The sequence below is a fragment of the Acanthisitta chloris genome, unplaced genomic scaffold (genome assembly GCF_000695815.1).
Source record: "Acanthisitta chloris isolate BGI_N310 unplaced genomic scaffold, ASM69581v1 scaffold18898, whole genome shotgun sequence".
NCBI classification, from domain to species: domain Eukaryota; kingdom Metazoa; phylum Chordata; class Aves; order Passeriformes; family Acanthisittidae; genus Acanthisitta; species Acanthisitta chloris.
Window position 1 is genome coordinate 7,072 of NW_008686706.1, and position 22,360 is coordinate 29,431.

Here is a 22,360-nt window from a genome sequence, read left to right on the forward strand (position 1 = left end):
CAGTAATAATATATTAGTAATATTTATCTACCAGTAGTTTAAGGTTTTAATATCTTGAAGGTGATAGATATAAATATAATGTCATAGATACTCATGTGTATGGAATACAGAGAAATCTGGCTGTTTTCAAGATAGGCAGTGCTGTTCAAGACAACTGCTTTATCCCTTACTGGAATTTTAATTAAAGAAGGATAATAATAGATAGAATTAGGGAATCCAATTTAATCATAGTTGTGTCAGCACTACTTTAAAATAACTCCACTGGCCTGACACTACTCTTATTAATATAGGATTTGTATCAGAGAGAGGTTTTCACTTGCAAAATCTTTAGTCAAAAGGGAAGTAGGGCTAAATCACAGGTAGCTGAATACAAGCAGCATAGCAAGGTAAAAGAGTAGGAAGGCCTGAGTCAGTGCAGAGTACCATGTGCATGCTGCTGGGCAAGGTGGAGATAGATGCACCACATGCAGCTCTTATAAGCCACCTCATCACCACCATAATTAAATCACAGAGTCATAGAAACATAGAATTTAAGGAGTTGGAATGGACCTTACAGATCATCTAGTCCCAACCCCTCTGCCATGGGCAGGAACACTTCCACACTAGACCAAGGCTTCTCAAGGCTTCTTCCAGCCTGGCTTTGAACACCACCAGGGCTGGGGCAGCCACCACTTCCCTGGACAGCTTGTTTCAGTGTCTCACCATCCTTACAGTAAAAAACTTGGTTTTAATATCTAACCTAAACTTCCTCTCCTTCAATTTGAGCTCATTGCCCCTTGTCCTATCATTGCAGTTCCTGCCTCTAGCATTGACCTGGCCTCAAACTCTCTCTGTAGGCATCTGCTGCTGTCCACTGTTGAAGACAGGATGTTGTGCTGGACAGACTTTATGCCTGAGCAGCTACAGTCATTCTTGGACCGAATCTGGATCGAGAGAAAAAAAGTCACCTTCCCAGACTAGATTTATTGGACTATTCAAAATACACTTGCTGCCAGAAACTGGAAAGTCTAGCAAATGGCAGAACTTCCACACTGGACTTAGTCAAGAGTCATACTGTTGCATGTATCAGTCATTGGGACTGATCAAATAGCTAAACAGGTCAGATTTCAAACGATCAGAGCCTGACAAATGTTCTTGTTCAACCTACTCCTAGTATTTGCTTGGGGTGGCACAGCTGCATTCTTCATTATGCCTGTGTGGTATGATTAAACACTTTAGCATGTTTATTAATAGAGCCCACTTCACCCTACTAGCAACTGAGTACCTTCAGAGTCTCACCTACGCTTTATAAATCCCCAGCCTGAATCAGATGTTGAGTTATATAATTATAGTGTGTGTGTGTGTGTGTGTGTGTGTGTGTGTATATATATAGATATGATACAAGCATTGTTATTTGTTAAATTATTATTTAGTCTCTAACCAGTAATGTTTTACGAAACATTAAGAAAGGAGAAATAATGACTAAGAGCCTTATGTGGACAGCTTTAGTTTCAGGGAGCTTCTCAACTGTACTGTTTACAATTGGTGGGCATTTCTGAAGCCTGGATCCTTTGATGTGTTTGTATTATTAAAGACCATTTGCATTTCTTACAAGCTACAGCACTTGATAGAAGTACAGAACAGACATTCAGAAGCATGTAGAAGTTCAAAGTGAAAAATCATTGGCAAAATAAATGGCTTGTGCAAAGCCTTCAAACTCACTTTTAGTGTAATGGTTTCAATATAGATATTGTCTGTCAATGACTGTTGTTGGTTTGTGTTTTGATTGATGATTGATGCATGACCATGCAATGTAGGAAGAAATGACTGGCACTTTTAGAGTGTATGTGACAGAGTACATATACAGAGACAGTCTGTAGTTCAGTCAGTGATTGATTAAATTGGTGTGTCAGTTCTGGAAGTTCTTTAAATATTAATTTCTGCATCACACTAGTGAAAGGTATTTGTGAGAAATTGAACTTCCTTGTTTCAGCTACATCTGCTTCTTAAATGAAGCAAGTGACTAGCACATGTATTGTCCCTTTCCAGTTGCTAACTCCTCGAGATTGTTATACTGCAAGTCTACTGCAAATCTACTTCATAATCAACAAAGTGTGGCTAGCACCCAGAAGAAATTAGTAAAACCTGGAACAAGAAAACAATAGCTAGTAAAATTAAGGCATCAAAAGATATTTGATAACAACAGATGCATGATAGAATTTATTAAAAATGGCCTTTTCAACTGGATTATATAATCTTCACTAAAAATAATGTTTAGATGAATCATTAGAATTGGAAAGGGTAAGGGAGAACAGAGGTATGATAAATCACTCTTTTTTTACACGTCAATCACCGTTTGCCTCTCAGACATTACATAATCCATCAAAATGAGCCAGGTTTTTGAATTATTTGGCCACATTCAATGAGTTTTAGCACAGACCCTCCTGGAATTCTCAGTTTTAAAAACTCTTGTACCACAGGGCCTGTCATTAGGTGGTAACAGCAAGGTAGAAATTGTCAGTATGTGAAGTAGTCCTCTAAGGAAACCAGTTGAGATTCTCTTTAGGCAAGCTGCAGTTGGGTTTCTGGCATTGCTCCCTCATGTAGTCCCATTGTTCTGGGCTTAATGCCCTTCTGCAGCTGCTCTCCTTTGCTGGGGTTGTCATTTAATTTCTTCATCTTTGATAACAGTTTCTACAGCAGCCAAGAGCTATTCTGACTGTGCAGTGATGTTATTTAATAGTCCTCTCCATTTAGCATCAAGAAAAAGAAAATCTGTTGCAAAGAAAACTCCTACTGTATTGATGCAAACTCACTGCACTGATAGCAAGCAGCACCTCTCACTTCTGTGGGTGTCTCTGCACACCCACAAGTGTCAAGTTCAAGACTTTTTCATCTTCTGGCATAAAAGTCTTCACATCTTTCACCTGAAGCCCATATAGTAGGCTGCATTTATCAGTCATGCTTTTCCAGCTGGCCCAGCTGACTTCAGCAGTTTTGTAGTGACTCACACCATGGCCATATTCTACAAATTTAAGGAAAAATGCAACCTGGATTAGAAATTTGTGACTTCTGAACTGAAGCAGGACATTTAGAGCAGGGAAGGGCAACTTCCCTGGGCAGCAAACAGTGCTTGCAGAGCTCTTGCATAGCTTTGCAGCACTGCCACATGCAGAGTCACATAGCAGAATTTCTTCAGAATGAGTTGTGTTTAATGGGCCTGCACCAGCCTGCACTGTGCAGTACGTGTGCACTTTTATGAGACTGTCTTTCTCATGTTTTTCATGGCTCACCTCTGCTTTATGCCTTCTCAAATCCTACAACTTATTACTTCAGTCGCTTCCAGCACTTGAATCTGCAGTTCAGTTAGGAGCAGAATGTTTGTGCCATCCCATTGCTTTATTGATTGCCACTGCCTCGTTACCTCAAGTGCTTTAGTAACACCCCGTGATTGTTTTCTCTTTGGTCTAGTGATGTCAGAAAAAAAAAGGAATAAAGCTACTGCAGTATTCACAACTTACTTGTTAAAAACATTTTCCAGTGTTGTACAGCCTTTTTTTTCTACTTTCTAAGAAATTCCATAATTTTTTGAAGTGTGAGTTGACACCTCTCAATGAGGTAGGACAGTGCAATTTTTGCATGTAATTTTGTTACTGTACTGTCCCTTTTTCTGTCTTCTGCTACTCATTTTTGCATAGTGCACTCAGAATTCCTCCTTTAGATTTCACAATAAGGTTTTCTTTTACATTCATTTTGATCATAGTTGCAAATTCTTGTCTTTGCAGGCTTTGCTCTTCTCCAGTGCTTAGTTGTAATAAGCTTTGGTGTTCTGCAGAGATAATTTTCAGACTTAATTTTGGTGTTTCTAAATGTGCTTTGTCTTCAGTTTCTCTTGTCACATCATTTAATTGCGTGACAGTAATTGTTTGCAAATTGTCATGTTTTCAGGAGCTTTCCCTGGCTTTTTCATTTATTAAATGAAAGAATTAGATTTTTGTTGAATTCTTCCACTTATGCAGTTGGCAGAGTGCAGAATTCTCCCCCTGTAGAGATTCTGCCTTCAACCCATGGTGCCACTAAAGCTCCTGCTGTTAGTTGGCATTTACATGCAGATGGGTTTGCATTTGTAGTGTTTGCGACAAACCACAGTCAAGGGACACAAGGATGCCTAGGCACCCAAGCTGTAGCCTAGGGACCATTTGCAGGATAGCAAAAGGATTCCAAGCCAACCTAACCCTTCTTGTTTTACTTGAGAACATCTGCATGTAAGGGTGCTGTGTTCCCAAGAGGCAATGTGAGGTTAAATAATTAGGCTACATTATGGGATCAAATTCTGCTTTAGATTTAATGAGTATATACTGTTCATTTATGTATTGATTTATTTATGGATTGAAGGATTTCATCAGAACTCTGTGGAAGTCAGTAAGGGACCAAAAGGTACAGGGTTTCAACATGTGCCACAAATGTAGGAGTTAATTTAAAATTTGCTGAGATTGGCAGATCTTTCCTTTAACTTCACCAACCTTTCGATCAGACTCCAGATTTCTTTCATGTATCATACTGCACACACGATAAAACTCAGCACTCTCAGAAACCAATATTTGTTTTAAATTGAGTAGACAGTAATGTGTGAATAACAAAAATTTGAATCTTGATATCTGGATATAGGAACCACTTTTCCCTTCAGTTCAATACTGATGTTTCCCTCGAAATTCTGTATTTTAACATAGGTGTTGACCCCTCTGATTTTACTAGTCAACTCTTATATTTTTATTATTGTTTGGGTGTTACTGTTAAACCAATAGGTGGCACTGGTTAATCATATTAACAGTCAAGGTGCAGGGTATTTTATAAGATGACACTGTGAAATCTGGCCAATTATTAAACATAATTTTAAAAAAAATATGTATATATTGTTTATGTGTTGTTTTCAGTTTGTCATCTTACAGATCTGACAGTAGAGAACATTTCAGAGAAATAGGTTTTAAAATTACACCTCAGTTAAAATCAGATATTGTTTGATTTGGGGCTAAGAAAGAAGTGCTGATTGCTGCAACTAGAAGTTATAGGCTTATAATTATGCCCTACATTTTAAATCCTGCCTCAGATAGTTAGGTCTTTTGTTCTGAAAATGTGTTTGTTTAAATTTTCTGGTGTAGACCACAAATTTGTAGTCACATCCTGTCATTTCTTCCCAATTGAGAGACACATTTCAGGACTACTAATTAATTTAATGTTATTTTTCATTATTTCTTCTGCCTTTCGTGACAAGCAGCCATTCCTCTGGGCTGAAATGCTAAACACACTGTTGTATTTATGGTTTTTTAAGAACTGAGTCATTTGAGTCACGTAGACTTTCTGCACATCTCGTGAGAAAGTTCCCACTGTCAGGTGGAGTGAGGATACACAGCTGTGCACATCACAGTAGTGTCACAGTGTTTTGCTAGTCAGAGTTTATTTCATAGATTGATAAATTATTATTTGGGGTTGGAATGGACCTTATAAATCATCTAGCCCTAACCCCCTGCCATGGGCAGGGACATTTCCCACCAGAGCAGGTTGCTCAAGGCATTATCCAGCCTGGCTTTGAACACCACCAGGGCTGGGGCAGCCACTGCCTCCATGGGTAACCTGCTCCAGAGTCTCACTGCCCTCACAGTAAAAAACATTTTCCCAATATCTAACCTAAATTTCCCCTCTTTCAATTTGTACCCATTACCTCTTGTCCTGTCATTGCAGTTCCTAACAAGAATACTTGGAAAAAGCAAATAGCTGGGTGTCTTCGTGGATGTGCATTCATGAGTAGATCAGAAGTTCAGTGCTCATCCAGGGACTCCATAGTTGCACAAGAGGCTCCAATATTATGTGTTAATGAACATGCTGATGTGAGTTTGTGCAGGAGACTATGCTAGCAGAGAAGAGGTGAGGTGAAGACCCCCAGCAAGTGTCTATTCTGACCCACTGCAAAGCATGGGAACACCAAGAAAGGGGCTGGGTGATAAAGAAATTGTCTCTTCTGTGCATGCAAGGAGCTGCTCTTCCTTGGGTGACAGGCTGTAGATGAAACCTGTAGGCAGCTCTGTGACCCCATATGACATTCAAGGCACTGTGATGCCTTGAACAGCTGCAAGGGCAGCTTTTTCTTTTTTTTTTTTCCTTCTTTTTCTGCCTGGGTTCTTCCAGGTTCGGCTGCCTGCCTCAACTTGTTATGTCAGTCAACAATTTTCCTGCTGGCTCTTGCAAGCTGGGTAATGCAGCATTCCTCTGTCAGTCCAACAGTGGCAGGGCAGACACCCTCCCTGCTTAGGATTCTCCTCTGCTTGAGGGCCTTAGCTTGCGTCACACATGAGTAAGGTTACTCATGGGTTATGTTTCCATGAACAGACTGTCAACTTGAGTATGTTGCTCCTTTGAGTTGTGGTCGAGTGGGGCCCACTGTCCCCACAGTGGCATCCACTGTGCAAAACAGGATAGGAGAATGGGGCTGAACAACCTCCTTGTTCAAGTGCATCAAGCCTTGGCTGGCTAAGGGTCATTGTATGACTGTAATCCACATACATGAAAATAGCCATTCCCATCATTGTGGCTGAACTCAGACCTGTACGACCACCAGAGAAACTCTTTGGTCTTAGTATAGAATAACTGGTGCTTGAAAATGGGTAGTTTCCATCAGGCTTACGTGTTAACTCTTTCTGTTCACTTGCATATACATTTTGAAATTTTCTTCAACAAGGCTATTTTCCATGACTTATTTTATCCCAGAGCTTCGTGTTTGACAACTCTTTGTAAATACACATCATCTGTTTACTAACACGAGCATAAAATGTACTTTCTCTATTAAAATAAAATAAATGAGTTTAGTAGAACAGCTTGTCTTTGAAGGTCAGACTTTGGCATGGAAATAGTTCATGCTGAGAAGCAGCACCTTGGCGTACTGTGGTGAAAACTGGCAGTGATTTGACTGAGCTACAAACCTTCAGAAATCACACTGCACACAAACAGTCATGTTTAAACAGATGGAAGAAAGGCCATGGATGCATATGTGGCTAATTCAGTTCAGTCCCCAGCATTTCACTGGGGACAAGGAGGGCTGTGCTGGCATTCTCAGGCAGTTCAAAGTGTTGGGGTGGGCAGGATGGTGTGAATATGGAATGGCTTAGGAGGCAACCATCTGCAAGAGTTACCTCTTGTATGGAAGATGTGTGTTCAGCAAGTCACTGTCTTGCATAAGACAGTGGTGAGTTTTGGTTTAATTTAAATACTGAAGACAAGTTTAGGGTTGGGGTTTTTTTAAATCTTATCTTTTTTGCAGATGTAGTTTCATTCCCACAGTTTATTGTGGACTATGGTTTGTATTTCTGAGTATCAGAACAAATATTAGGGTGTGTAAAAAGCTCATCTCACAACTACTGTCTCATTTTGGCTTCTAGAAGAATGTAATTTAGTTAATCCGTTCATCTGCAGCAGCAGCCTGGAAGGTAGAATTTGTCTGTGTGACATTTTTGTTGTTAGGAAGTGCCAGCTTCACAGATTTGCTGTCACTTTAAATCAAGTTAATTTTATTTAATTAAACCAAGTTATCTGCCATCCATGCTAATTACCATAGTCCATCTTAACTATATGCACTTCTCTTTCCTTAAAGTTTCACAACTATTACAAATACAGGAATTCTGAAAATGGATTAATCTAAGCACCAGCTTCAAATTCCAATTAGATAAGGACATTCCATTAGATTTGGAGGTAGGGATAAAAATACAGAATGTGTATGCTGAGTGTCTTATTCAGGACACGGTTCTAGTTAAAGGATTGGTTTATCTATTTCATTTTTAAGCTATTACAAATGTGGCACTACTCCTGCAGCATGTTGTATCATTTTCTGAACAAGACTCTGCATGTTACACTGCAGGGAACAGCACCATGTTCTAAAACTAGAGCCAGTGGGGTTCAAGCAGTATAGATGGGCATAAATGGAAACCAGCAGAATACAGTTTTATCTGTTGTAAACCTCAGGCAATATATTTCTCATTTAATCATGTTTACTCTTAAATTCTGCTTTTTTTCTAATAATTCTTTTTTTTTATTTTGTTCCTACAACTTAGCCTATTTTAGATCCCTAGTAAGACTGTTCTGTCTGCTGTCACATTTTAGTAAATGCCTCAGAAGTAGGGAGGAAACCAGCAGAATACAGTTTTATCTGTTGTAAACCTCAGGCAATATATTTCTCATTTAATCATGTTTACTCTTAAATTCTGCTTTTTTTCTAATAATTCTTTTTTTTTATTTTGTTCCTACAACTTAGCCTATTTTAGATCCCTAGTAAGACTGTTCTGTCTGCTGTCACATTTTAGTAAATGCCTCAGAAGTAGGGACTCAGCTTGAGAGCTGTGCCCACAGTCAGACAGAAAGCTTCTGATGAAGCAAGGGCTGGACTCATACTTTTCAGACCATTGTCTTCAAAGCACATTGGCATAGTTAGTATATTTTAAAACATGAAATCTGCATACATAATATTGCAATATTGCACATAGAGAGGATGTTTTATGAAAATTACTACATCTTTGACTTCTTTCTCCATCACAAGTTTGTGAACTGGGATAATTTAGATAAATTGGATTTAAGCTCCTGGCTGTACTTTTGAGCCTTTGTGGTATAGCCTTTTTTCACCTTTTGCAAGAAATAATTCTCTGGAGGTGTTCTGGATTGCTTTCTGCTTATGAAAATAAATGGTAATTATGCCACACATTTATGTTATATTGCAAAGATGAATAGCTAGGAGATTATAGTTCATTTGGTGTAATGAATTAAATTACAGATTTTGCCCTCTCCTAGAATTTTCAAAATAAAAAATATTGTAAATCTCAGACCATGATTCTATGAACAAACCTCTGATTTAGATGTATCAGCTGTGGCTCTGATTGTGACTCTGAAGCATTGCTAGATTTGTATACATATCTCTGGTTTACAATAATATGGGAAATGTTAAATCAGTTTTGATCTATTGTAACTGTATGCAGTTACACAAATAATGCCTTAACTGCAGTAGGTGTTCATCATTCATAAGTTAATGCTTCGTTTTTCATTGCATGGCACTCAGAGATATTGGTTTACAAGAGTTGTGTTTTATTTTGGGGAATCACTTAGCAACGGTGCCATCCCTGTGTGGCCTCAACTCAGTTGACACTGAGTACAACTCAGTCCTAGCAAAATCCATCACATACCTTTAGTCTTGTTGTGAAAGAGAATAAAATGTATTATCTACACAAGACTTCATTGCTAACCAAAGTTACTTCACACTTGGCAGTCTGTGCGAGTGATACGTGTTCAGATTAACTTGGACAGGCAGAACTTAATAATAATTTTCATGTCATTGCCATATTGAACTTCATTATCAAAACATGTCATTTTGCATGCTAAGAATAACATGATATCAGGACTGTGCATTTAGTATTATAGCAGGAATCACCTGGTCAAAAGATCCTGTAAATAATGCTATTAATGATGAATAATGCTTTTAAGATACTATGAGATTAAAGATGGTGAAAGTGCAGTGATACGGTTTGACACATTGTCATTGAATCATTTTATTGATTTATTTCTAACTATAGAGATCTCTATCTTTGGTATATCTCTTTGTTCCATGATGTTTTTTATTTGTAAAATTCAGCTGTCTGAAAATTAAATAGGAGTCAAAACAATAAAGAAATTCTGACTGCTGAATCACAAAATTGCTTCAGCTGTGCTGTATTTAAATATGCTGAAATATTAATATGCATATGAAGCATAATTTTGCCACATACAAATGCATTTATGTGTCTTTACATGTCTTGTTGCACATACAACATACAATTTGGGAATTAAATCACAGCACTTGATTTTTAGGGGGGTGTGTGTTAAGGGCTCATTTTTCATGTGATAAATCTGTACCCCTGACTAAAAGAAAGTTTATCTAAGTATTGTTAATAACATCTTTTTCCCCAACACAGATACCATAGCAGAAAGGAGGGCCCTAAGAGAACACGTGTATCCTAAGCTGAGAGAATTCTGCAGGGAAAACTATGGCCTGGAATTTCAGGTAGGTTTTGTTGTGTTGAATCTTGCCTTACTTTTTGTTGAAATTAGGTCTATTTAGAACAGAGAGCATTTTAAAATATCATTGGTAAAATAGAAAATTCCAAAGCCTGTTTTTCACAGAATCACAATCACAACGTTTGGAGTTGGGAGAGACCAGTGGAGGTCATCAAGTCCAACCTTCCTGCTCAAGGAGGATCATCCTAGGGTGTGTTACTCAAGATTATGTGCAGATGGGTTTTGGATGTCTCCAAAGAAGGAGACTCCATAACCATTTTGGGCAGTCTGTTTCAGTGCTCTGTCACCCTCACAGTAAAGAAGTTTTTCCTCATGTGGTGGAACTTCCTGTGTTTCAGTTTGTGCCTTTTGCCTCTTGTCCTGTCTCTGGGCACCACTGGCAAGGTCTAGTCCTATCCTCTTGACACCCATCTTTAAGATATCTATATCCTTGGATAAGATTCCCTCTCAATCATCTCTTCTCCCAGCTAACCAGTCCTAGCTCTCTCAGCCTTTGATGTACTTAAATTATTCTACAAGGAGATTTGAGGTCAATTCTGAACAGATGAAAAAGCACAGTTTTACAATGCAACACTGCATTGGTAGTAAAAGCAATATGGCAGTTAGCTGATGACTTTCAGATTAGAAACTTAATGAAACCACCTCTACTTTAGATATTCAAAGTATATAAGAAGAAATAATGTTACATCTGAATTACTGTGTTGTGCTTCTAGAAACCATGTCTGAGTTGTAATGTGGAAAATAATTTAACCAGGTGAATACTGAAAGGTGAATACTAGGTGATTACCAAAATTAATTGAGTGTAGAATATTTCAATTGCAATTATATTCTACCTGATTGCCAAAATTAACTGAGTGTGGAATATTTCAATTGCAATTATATTCTACGAAATTTGCTTCCTTTAATGTAAACAGTAAAATTCCCATTACTTCAGTCAGTTCATGTTTTCCTTTGTGTTACAAGACACATCTTTGGCAAGAGCCAATTGGTGATAAAGACAGTTGCATTTGACTTAAAACACATGCATTTGGCATCACTGTGAAAGTCACTGGTACTGTAAGTCAGGTATTTCCTAATTCACAGTTGCTATTATGTCAGCAGGCCTGGAACCAGCTCTCTGCTAAGAGAAACAAATAGAGCATGTGATGTTGTAAAAACATTGTTCAATTTTTCAAAAATTCTGGCTCTACATCCTCAAGCCACCCTCACATACTTCGTGACCCCAAAAACTCATCTCTCCAGAGTGCAGCTTACTTGGAAACAGTTAATGCCTTATATGAAACATCCTGCTCCTCCCAGTGTATTATTCTTGGTGCACGTGCAGCTGGTTTTTAATCAAAATAACAAGTTCTTAAATTAGGATATTTGGTTTTAATTCCCTGAGTCACAGTGGAGTTGCTGAATCTGCATGGTGCTAAATTCCAGAGTGATTTTTGATTATAGCTATAAAAGAATTTCATCTGAAAGTCCTAGCTCATCAGCTGATTGGGAAGTCCCAGCTGCAATGGTACATGCAAGGAATAGCAAAAGATACCTAAATAATATTTTTCTCCTGTTGCTACCATTCATGGAAAATATAAACCCTTTATTTCTCAGTCATCTTTGAAGAGACATCTCAGTGACAGGAGGGAAATATCTCTTCCAAGTAGATAATAATCCACTGAATTCTTTGTGAGAGGAAACATGTCTTTCTTTGAACAGATTGTAATGTAGTCTCTAGGGGAGGAATAATTAAGTTTAGTCTAGTTGATATTCATGGCAGCAAATTGTTTTATTATATAGTTTCAGTACCAGGAGCATCTTTCTGTGATATGAGGTCTGAGAGACAGTTCCACCAACACATTTCTGAAAGCAGCTAGAAAGCTCTCACATTCTGGTGGAAGCAAAGTAGGTAAATGTACACAAAATTACCAAGGGAAAGTAGTACAGCCTTTTGAAAGAGGCTGAGGCAGACTTTAGCAAAACTTTTTTTTTGCTTACTCCATTCCTGATACACTGAGTTTCTTAGGTTAGCATGTGAGACTAAAGTTTTTAGTGCAGTGATATCAATAAAATATTAGGTACTTTCACTGGGTCATCAGGCTGCACACAAAAGTGTTTCAGTTGTTGCAAAGAATGAGGTCTGTCAGTTTGGTGGGAGCTGTTAGGGAACATAACCACCATTATGTGTGGAAACAGAACTGACTATATTCAATCACACTATGAATTCATGTGCTGGATGGGCTTCCTTTTTTCATTGAATCATAAAATATTTCTGAAAAAAACAGGTATTGGTGAATACAAAAAGCAGATAATTGAGATAAGGACTACAAGTGTGCATCGTGTTTTGGATCTGAAATACAGTATTTTTATAGGGGAGGACAGAACTACTTAAAGTAGTTGTAACAGACAATTTTCGGAAGATAACTAACCGTAGTTAATTAGCAGAATACTCTTTTCTTCTTGGAAACAATGATCTGTTTCAAATAAGTATCACCATGGGATATATATGCTAGAAAGAAAGTGGAATTTTGCACGAGTGTCATTTTTTAGTGTCTTTGTTAAGCTCTTGCAAGTGATAAAGTCTCCCTAGAAAAATCTGTGAAACTGTAAGATTGGTAGGACAAAAGCTAAAGTAAGCAAAAGGAAACACTGAATTATAAATGAAAAGTCTCTGGTAGGTGACTAGTGTGGAGCTGAACTAGACCAGTGTCAGTCTCCTGTGTGTAAGCAGCTCTCACACAGGGCACTGCTTGTCATATCACCTTGGCAGCCTTGCTGAAAGTTAGAGTGGGTGTTTGGCACTCAGTTTTTCCAAGTCTAAGTAAAAACATGGTTCAACATCAGATGTAGTTGTCTTCTTTTCCATTTCTTGAATTTTTTTAATCCTATTTATTTTAGTCAGCATAAATAACGGATGAGCACTTCATTTTGAAATTCCTGGTATCTTCAGAGGTTTGATGGGTAAAATACTTGGTCTTGCAAGATGAAATTATAACACCTTAACATACTATGTGCCAAAACTGTGTTACCCCATAAAAATAAGAGGCAGAAGGCAGCCACTGAGCCCCTACAATATCTGCTATTTCAGGGAATTTCCTCTTCACATTTACAGAATTAACATGATTTCTGAACAGTTAATTAAAACAGAAATTGCTTTTACATTTTGGATGAACTTGAGCAGCACAATAAATTAATTCAACCAGTAATTCAAATATTTTTGACTGTATGCCAAGATCCTCTAATTTTATGACTGGAATATTTAAACTTTAGCATAATGCAAGTAATCAGACAGATGAATACAATGTGAAATTCAATAAGGAAAAAGGAAGAAGTGAACACTTTTTTTCCTAATGAGACTAAAAGAGAAAGGAGAGAAAAGAAATCAGTGCAAATGAGGGAAATAAGAAGGCTTCTTTTGAGCCATGTGCACAGGATGGGTTTATATCCTCTGCACACAAGTCACACAGGGTGTCAAGTCGTGGTCTTGACTGTGATCCACAGCAAAACTCCCATTAATTTCTATGAAGCCAGGATTTTTTAAATGATTTTGTTGTTGTTCTTAGCTACCCATTATATGCAATCTAGCAACAATAAAGACTACATCAAATCAAGATCTTGTCATGCTAATCTCTGCAAAAAAATATATGACTATGAAATGAGAGACTGTCCCAGGAGGGACTATCTGGGAGGGAGAGGAAGAGCTTGAATGGTCAACTACCCAAGGAAACTCTGTCAGTCTGTGTGGATATAGGCAGAGTAATGCTTAGCAGTGCACACAGTGTTGACAAAGCTAAAATTTAATTTGATAGGTAGAAAGGGCATGTGATAAAGTAATAATGTTGCTTACTATTTTCCAGGTAATAGACTTATACTGGGGAGTTGAACCAGACGAATGGGACAGTCCTGAACTGCAAAAGACTCGTATGAAGCTGTTAGAAGATTGCTTGAAAAGTTCTGCAGGTCCATGTTTTGTTGTGGGTATAAAAATACTGTTTTACTTTACAACAAAAATATGTTAGCTCTCCTAACATGCATGATTCAGTAACAAATGTGTGCTTTTCTTCTTTCTAAAATATTTTCTATTCCTTGCTGAACATTTGCTATACTGCATCCAAATGTTTCCCTCTACAGCTCTGTAGATGAACAGTGATTACTCAGGTATTAGGGGAGAGGAATGAAGGATCTTTTATGAGTATTCCTCATAGCAAGATGGGTTTAGAAATGACAAGGTATGACTGTACTACTGTCACAAAAGAATTATTGGCAACTTTTTTAAGGAAACCACCTATAATTAATTCTTGGTACTTCTCACACATGTATTGTCACTTGTTAGACTTCAATGCAAAACAATCTTAAGAACATGCCTTTGTACCCTAAATTTTCTTTTCTATAATATATTTGCCGAGAAAATAATTTAGGATAGGTATTTTTCTCCTATGTACCTAAATATAGCTAAGTGAAGTCTAATTTTTAGCTTTGTCTTAATAAGACAGAGTTCTGAAAAAAACTGCAAGTCCTTGATTTTTTTTTCTTTTTAAGGGAAGACTTTTAAAGACTTAGTGAACTGAAACCACAGAATCCTGTGGGGATGGAAGGGATACAAAACACTGCCTGCTGTGAGGGCTGGAGATAACATCTCTCTGTGCCAAAGATTAGACAAAGAGCAAGATGTGGCATGTGTTATCCTGTGCTTTGATCACACCTTTACAACCATCTCGCTGGCTCTTGTTTATTCACCTGCTTGCCTCACTTGGTTATTTAGCTTCAGAGCCCTGGGCAACCAAGGCTGTCCTCGGTGCTTGACCCTAGGAGCCCTGTGTTTGGAGTACAGAATCTGGGCTGGGTTTGATGCTGTCATGACACTGTTTTTCACAAGCACACACTGGCCCAGATCTCTAGAGAGTTTGGGTAGCTTTCATCTTATGTGACTAAATTTAGTTTTCTGGGTTTATTTTTCTACTTTTTATCTTTGCTTTGATGAAAAAAAAAAAAAAAAAAAAAAACAGGTTGGAAAAGAAAGGCATGGTATTTTTCCTGTAAGGACACCCAGTGTCCTTAGACATGAATGTTGTAAAATCCCTGACAGTGAAGGAAACCTTGTCATGTACCATTGCTGCATATTTTAGCAGCTCAGTTTTGAGCCTTTTAAGAACTGCCTGCCTGATACTGTTACTAAGGAAAGAAATCAAGCCAAATCAGAATTTTTTAACAGCACTAAACAGCTAGCAAAGAGGTTGCAGTGAGGCAATGATTTCAGTATTTATTTCAGGTTTTCCAAGTATGGGCCAGAGTAATAGCTCTCCCAATGACTAGACTGGCAAAACTACAGAAATGTGTTTAGGAGCATTTGTTTTTTGCTCTGCTGTACCATAGTGGGATGGGGTTTATTTCATTTACAACACAAATGGAAAATGATTCCGCTCCAATAAGCATAATTACTTTTAATTTATAGTAACATAATTAAAAACTGGCTTTGGCACTGCAGGCTTTGGGTGACTTCCCATTTCTTGAGAAAGTTCTATAAAATGTGCCACTTCAATTCAGATGTTTTTTTGGGTTTTTTTACTTATCAATTACCACTTTTTTGACTTGAGACACAGATCTGGGATCAGATTGGACTGTTCATAATTAACTGCTAGGTATGGATTGATTTTAGAAGTGTTTCTTTATGGCACTTTTTTTGTCTGCATTGTGATATCAGATGGAGAGAAAATGAAGTTCAGTTCTTAAATTAGTGCAGTGCATAAGTTGGAAGTCCTAAGCTTTTCTTCAGATATGAAACAACAAAATCCAAATTAACACGTTGATAAACACAAAGGAGGAAGCAGTTCTGAAAAAATGTGTGATTAATTACCTGTGATCACTGTCTTTGGGACTGTAGTGTCCCTCTCCTACCTGCTGCCTGAGCCCTATTAACACTTGATCCAATTAAGGGAGAGGGGAGTTGTTTGGGTTTTGGTTAGGCTGGGTTTTTTGTTAGGTTGAGGGTTTTTTGAGCATTAAAAGCTCTTTTCCCCACTTTCAGCCCAGGGCTAGGGCAGAAAGTACCAATGGACAGGCCTGAATTCAGAAGCAACACACACATCCTTTCCAGAACAGTCTCTAGGGAACCATCAAATTCTTTCCACTTTCACAGTGCTGAAGACCTAGAATTATAAATTTGGTATTCCAGTAGGATGTGATAAGAATACTAGCAATTGACAATATTTGACATGTCCTTAAATCACCCTGAAATGGAAGAGGAAGTATGGTAAATTGAGGAGTGAAGTGTTTTTCACTTGTTTGGATCTTTTGTTGGTCCAGTACAATGCATGCTTTAATCACTCCATGACATACACTGCTGCTTGGTTCTCTCTGCTTAGTACAAATGGTTGATAATTAATTCTGAGTGCATTCCAGCTCAGAGACAATTCCAAGTTATATTGCACCAGCTCTTCTGAATCTCCTCAACTTCCATTTCAGTTCTGGTGTTCCTTTAGGGTTTATTCCTGATGTGAAAAGTAAATACATACAGATTCTGGAATGCCTGAGTTATATTTTGCTTTTGCTCCCCTGGGAAAACTGCCCCACATTTTGAGTTAGGGAGGCTAAAGTTAGTCAAATGTGCCTATACTAAAACATCCAGTGTAGGAGGAATGCTAAGCACCCAGTGCTTTTGGAGAATTCAACAGAATTTACCTACATTTGGGCATTTCAGTATTTAATTTTCTTCAAGGAAGCAGCTCTATCTATAGTTTTTATGTGAATGAGGAGAAATAGCTGGAGCCAGACATGGCATAATGGTTCACCTCATCCAATAAACTATATTCCAAGAAAGAAATATCAAATTATTAATTTTCAAACCCCATCCAAATAAGAATGTCCTCTAACATAAGTGGGTTTAGGGTCATTCAGCATATCAAGAATGGCTCCATAGGACTTGTTGGCATTGATCTGGAGTAAAATGTATGTTTACAGACACTAATCCAGGTTTATATGGACTTGGCTGAGAGGAAAGATTTTTCTGTGAATGTCAAAACAGTTTTGTATATTCTTTTAAATCCTTCAAAGCAGATAAAGTGATAAATTTTAAAGGCATAGTATGTGACTTTCCTCTCAGCAAGCTTTGGTCTTCTTTCACAGCATCCAGACTAAGAGGCAAAGGGTGTCTCTCCCTTTCCATGTAGTTTGTCTCTGAACAGCAGATACACACACAAAGTGAAATCAAGCATGGGGGGATAGTATATGATTAAGCTATTGTAAGTGAATTCCTTCATCTGCTTTAGGGAGGGGAATGTATTTTGCTGTGAATCATCTCTGATTCTTTAAATCTAAAATGCTTACCCATTTTTTAAACATAGCCCATTGAAAACAGGTACAAGATTCATCAGGAAGCTTTTCCATGGAACATAGAAGCTGCAGGGTCTTAAAATAGCTTGCATTTTCAGTCGAAGGACTGCACATATTTTCAGCTAAGTCACTGTACTTCTTTTTCTTGACAGATATATAATTTTTGGTGCTGCATTCCAGAAAGGTTAAGTATTATATTTAATATAAATTACCATATTAGTGAGAACAAGATTAGCATGAAATCATATTTCCATCATTCTATGTAATGTGTAGAGGAAGAAATAGGCTGCATGACATTTATGAGATTTATTTTCTCTTGACCCTCACTAGCTTTACAAAACCACCTTCTGATGTAGTATTGTAATCAGCTAGATGTAATGATCTGCCTTACAAATGAAATTGTAGATCAAAAATCTGACATCACCTATTCTGCAGAAGTGAGGGGGATGGAGGGGAACCTAAACCTTGCAATGTTACTTCTGTGTAAAGAAACAGCATATTTGACAATATTTAGCAGGGAGTTGGTAAGTTCAAAGAGATATTAATACTGTTGTTTGCATCTAGCATATATATCTGCCCTTTTCTCAGAGATCCACTTTAGAGATCCTTTGGTTCTCCAATAACAGACCCAGAAACAAACACCTACCCACAAAGTAACTAGTTCATTTTCAGTCTGATTATTAAATACAGCTAGCAGTAGCTGCATCTTTATTTATTTATATTTTTTTTAGATAATCATTCTATAGTTTCACAGGATCCCTTTTTCTTCAATGAAAGATACTAATTTAGAGAACTAAAATAAAAGACAGTGTCAGTGTTCTTCATAGTGATACTGTTATGCATCCATAAGGTGTCTCTCTTAAAATATTTGCTTTCAGTGCAAGGTTTTTTTTGGAGTTCCTGTTCCATTAATATGCAATGTAGCAAGCAATTACCATAAGCTTCTTTCTTTTAAAACCAGAAAAACTCACAAAATAACTTTTTATTCCATTCCACCTTGGAAAAAAAATGAAGCAGAGAATACTTGCTTAGAATGCTAGGGAGACTGCAAGTCTTATGTGTAAACTACATGTTCTTTTCTTGTCAACTCTTTTGCACAGTACAGAAATTACTGTAATGCTTAAAAGTGTTTTAAAATACTTTAGTATAATAGTGCTACTCATGGCTGGAAAAACAGCTCATCACCTGGCCACATACCTTGGCAGAGCATATATTCTGCCTCTCAGTCACACCGTGCATGGCATAGGCAAGAGAGTGGTTTTATTCAGCTAAGTGGCATATTTATTTTTTGCTATATTTTATTAATTTCCATGGGCATTTGCTACAGAATTTTTGAACTCTTGGCCAATGATCTGACCTATTTCCTGCAGGCAATAGTTAGTATTTAGTGCTTATACACTTCACTTGTAAGTCTGAAAACCTATTAGTTAAAAATTAGTGTTAGAAAAGTCATGAAGATACCCCAATAGAAAGGCACTATAGGTGGCTCTTGTTTTAGATCTATCTCACCCTTGAAGAAATATGGCAAGTGAAAGCTAAGAGAATGCATAAAATTAATATTTCTTTTATCTATATTATAAATGGAAATCTAATATTAGGTAACTTTTGAAATGTGGCAGTTGTGAAGGTTACTCTATGAAAAGATGGGTTTATATTTAATATAACATAAATGATCAGGGTTAGCAATCTCATTGTGGTCTTTGGTGATGAGAACACTTTTAAGTAATGCTGGTTTTGATAAGCTGTAATTTTTGTCAGGTGCCTAAAGGCTAAGGTTTATGAAGCCAAGGAAAGCTTTGCTCTCTATTCCCACAGTGCTTGGCTTAGTCTTTTTCTGTCAGTTCAGCTCCTTTGAAGATACCTTCCATATATTTCCATTCTTTCCTTAACTGTTATTGCAGTTTAGAATATCAGTTTCTTTTCATGGGAAATAGTTCTTTTCATCCTGCAACTATGTTACTGTTCTTTCTATCCACCTCCAAATTTATAATTAAATAAATGGTAAAAATGGTTCTTTCCTTCCAAGCATGTGAAAAGTGGGGAATGCATGCAATTCGTTTTAGAACATAAAAAGGGGCAATACTTCTGTATCAGTCTTAAATTTCCTGGACCATCACACTGCTAGTATTGTTGGGAAAGGAAAATTATATTATTCTTCTTGTGCAAGGAATTTTCTAATAATTTCTTTTCATCTTTGAAGGATTAGATTGATAAAGTACCAGCCACCAACTGTCCCAAATAGCAAGCCCTAAAGCCAATGCCAGCTGGCTGGGGAAAAAGAATGTTTTGTTACAATTGGCACATAAAGTTACAAAAAAAATCATAAATAAAACTCTACAAAACCAAGGAACTAGTCAAAATAAATAATATCACCCATTCCACATGTACTTGCAAAGCAGAGTTAATGTTATGTTTTGGTATTTGTTTTGCATACTGTGATCCTGGGCACATTATAATCTGCTACAACTAATGTGCCTTCTACTAAAAATTTGCTTTTGGGCCTTCATTTATGTTATATGTCAGGAAAACATGTTTATTAATGGTGTTTTAGGTGCTTCACTACACAGTTATGGGTCATATCAGGTTCCCAGTGGCTTCATCATTCTATGTAAATTGTGAAATCATTTTCCTGACATTTAACTACAAAACCAGGTTTTCATTTGTAGACTCAATGGATACAAATCTGTTTAGCTCTAATAATAATATTTTTTTTTACAAAAGAGGAAAAAAAATGAGAATAAGGAATTTGCAGTGAAATGTCCTATCATGTTGCAACTAGCTTCAGTATTCCTAAAGTCAGGAGAAATGTTAAGAATTCTTTTAGACCATCAGTGATCTCTACCTTTGACAATACTCATTAATTAACACTTTCTAATACCTTAATAGTGGTTATGTATGTTACTGAGAAACACAGCTTAATTGTGTTACAGAAAAGCATAAATATATTGGGCTATTTCCAATAAAGAGTGTGTATATGTTCTTACAGAAGGATTTGGATAGGTTTTGCAGTCCTAAAAACTCCTCCTCAGCTGCTGCAACCTTGGAGGTTACTAGGACTAGATGCTTCTCTGTCAATCCCTTAAATGCCTGATTCATCCCTTTCTGCCATGCTCAACTTGACCTCAATCTAAGCTCTTTGTCTCATCATTTATCATTTAAATACCATCCCATTTAGGATTTTTGAAATCCCATTTGGTCATTTAGAAACTAAGCAGCCCTTCTAATAAACACTAGCAAGATTATATTTCCCAGATAATAAAGATATGGTCCCTTCTTGCATATGAAGCAAACCAAAGAGGGCAGTAAGAATGCAGAGGAGTGCTGGGTTTTAACTCCAGGAGTCCAGAAGCCTTTAGCCCGTCCTTCCCCCTGACTACACTGAGGCTCAGAGTATCTTCTTCCTTTCTGTCTCCATGTGCCTGTATCCCTGGATGCTCAGTAAGGCACATAAAACAGCAATAGTAGGAGAAGTTTTTCTCCCTGAGCTACACTTCACCTATGAGATGCAACACAGGGTTTCATGCCCTTTCACAGCTCCTTCCTGCGTGGATGAGTGTTGTGATTGTTTTACAAAGCAGGGGAGGTTACACCACCTCCTCTAAAGACAGTATTGATCTCTTTGCTGTTTCCAAGAAAGGTGTTTCCCACTCCCTGTAGGAAGGGTAGGGATCTCCACAGACAAAGTTATTGACCTGTGCCACAGGCTCTAGGATGACCCTGCTGGAGTAGGGAGGTTGGACCAGATGACCCACTGTGGTCCCTTCCAACCTGACTGTTTCTGTGATTCTGTGACTGCAGTCTGGGCTGTGCTAGTCTTTTATTAAACCTTGTGGTTTGTTTTTCTACCCAGTTCCACTGTTGTGAAGTGTTACGGGACCTGTCAGAGAGTTGACAGAAATCTAGACTACAGTAGGAGTTACCTGCAAGGTCCTGAGCTTTATGTGAAAGGAAAAATGTACGTGCCTGTCAAGAAATCTCCCACACAATTTCAAAAACAGAGCAAAGTGCGAATAATACATTTGTTTGGAGGAGAATCAGAGTGAGTGAGCAGTTCAAATCTCTCGGCAGAGGTAAGCAAAATCATGTAGAAGACAGGAAGAGTGTGAAGGAAGACCACTGATATTTTCACAGCCAGGAGAAAAGAGAATTCTGATGAAGCAAAGAGTATCAGGGAAGTAGGTCATGAATTTCTTCAGAGAAACCACATTCACTCTGTATGATGGACTGTTAGCTCCTACTCATCATTACTTCATGTCTCCCTACCACCAGGGAAAATCTTTGAGATTTAAAAATACTACACTGTACGTGAAGTTCAGAGTTGAGAGAATTAGTTTGTTTAGAGCTGGATTTGGCTGCTCTCTTTAATTTTCTGAAAGACATGTTGGGCATCAAGTAACTCCACCATCATTTTCTTCTTATGCCTTATTTCTGGGGCACTACTCACAACAAAAAAAAACTTCAGCACTTGCACGTCATCCTTCCAGTTCCGATTCCAGTTAGTTTTCTTACAAGGTAGTTCAACAGCACTTTTTGTTTTTCATGCAACTGAAACCAAGTCCCATCTCAAAGTTCTGAAACACATATAGCACCCCCCACCCTAAGGTACTTCTGCAGTGCCTCCAGGGAAAAAAAAGGAAGAGAGAAATTAGGTCATGGCTCTGTGAAACAACACACACCATTATTTCTCAAGACAAGGAACATAAATATATATCTGGGCAGGTGGAAAACCAATCTATTTCTCAGTACAGAAATGTCTTTATTATGCCTTCAGTTTCCTATTCACTTCAGTAATCTCAATTAAAAATGTATTTCTTATGTTTTGTACAGTCAGCTGCAGTTCTAAAACTAAATCTATTTACTCAGAGGCTTCAACCAAAGGAATGAGGTATGGACACTGTTATGATTACCCAGGTATGGAGGAAAAGCAAATGAAAATGTTTGATACTGCCCTGTGGTATCACTTTTCCCCTAAAAATTAAACAGG

At 37.6% G+C, this 22,360-nt stretch overlaps 1 protein-coding gene across 1 annotated transcript in view; it reads left to right on the forward strand.

Moving 5' to 3' along the window:
* NWD2 (NACHT and WD repeat domain containing 2) overlaps positions 1-22,360 on the forward strand; it is a 39,298-nt gene that overhangs the window by 5,072 nt on the left and 11,866 nt on the right. Inside the window, exons 3-4 of the mRNA XM_009080289.1 lie at positions 9,963-10,051; positions 13,905-14,021. Coding sequence (XP_009078537.1) covers positions 9,963-10,051; positions 13,905-14,021 — 206 coding nt within the window. The remainder of the gene's footprint in view (positions 1-9,962; positions 10,052-13,904; positions 14,022-22,360) is intronic.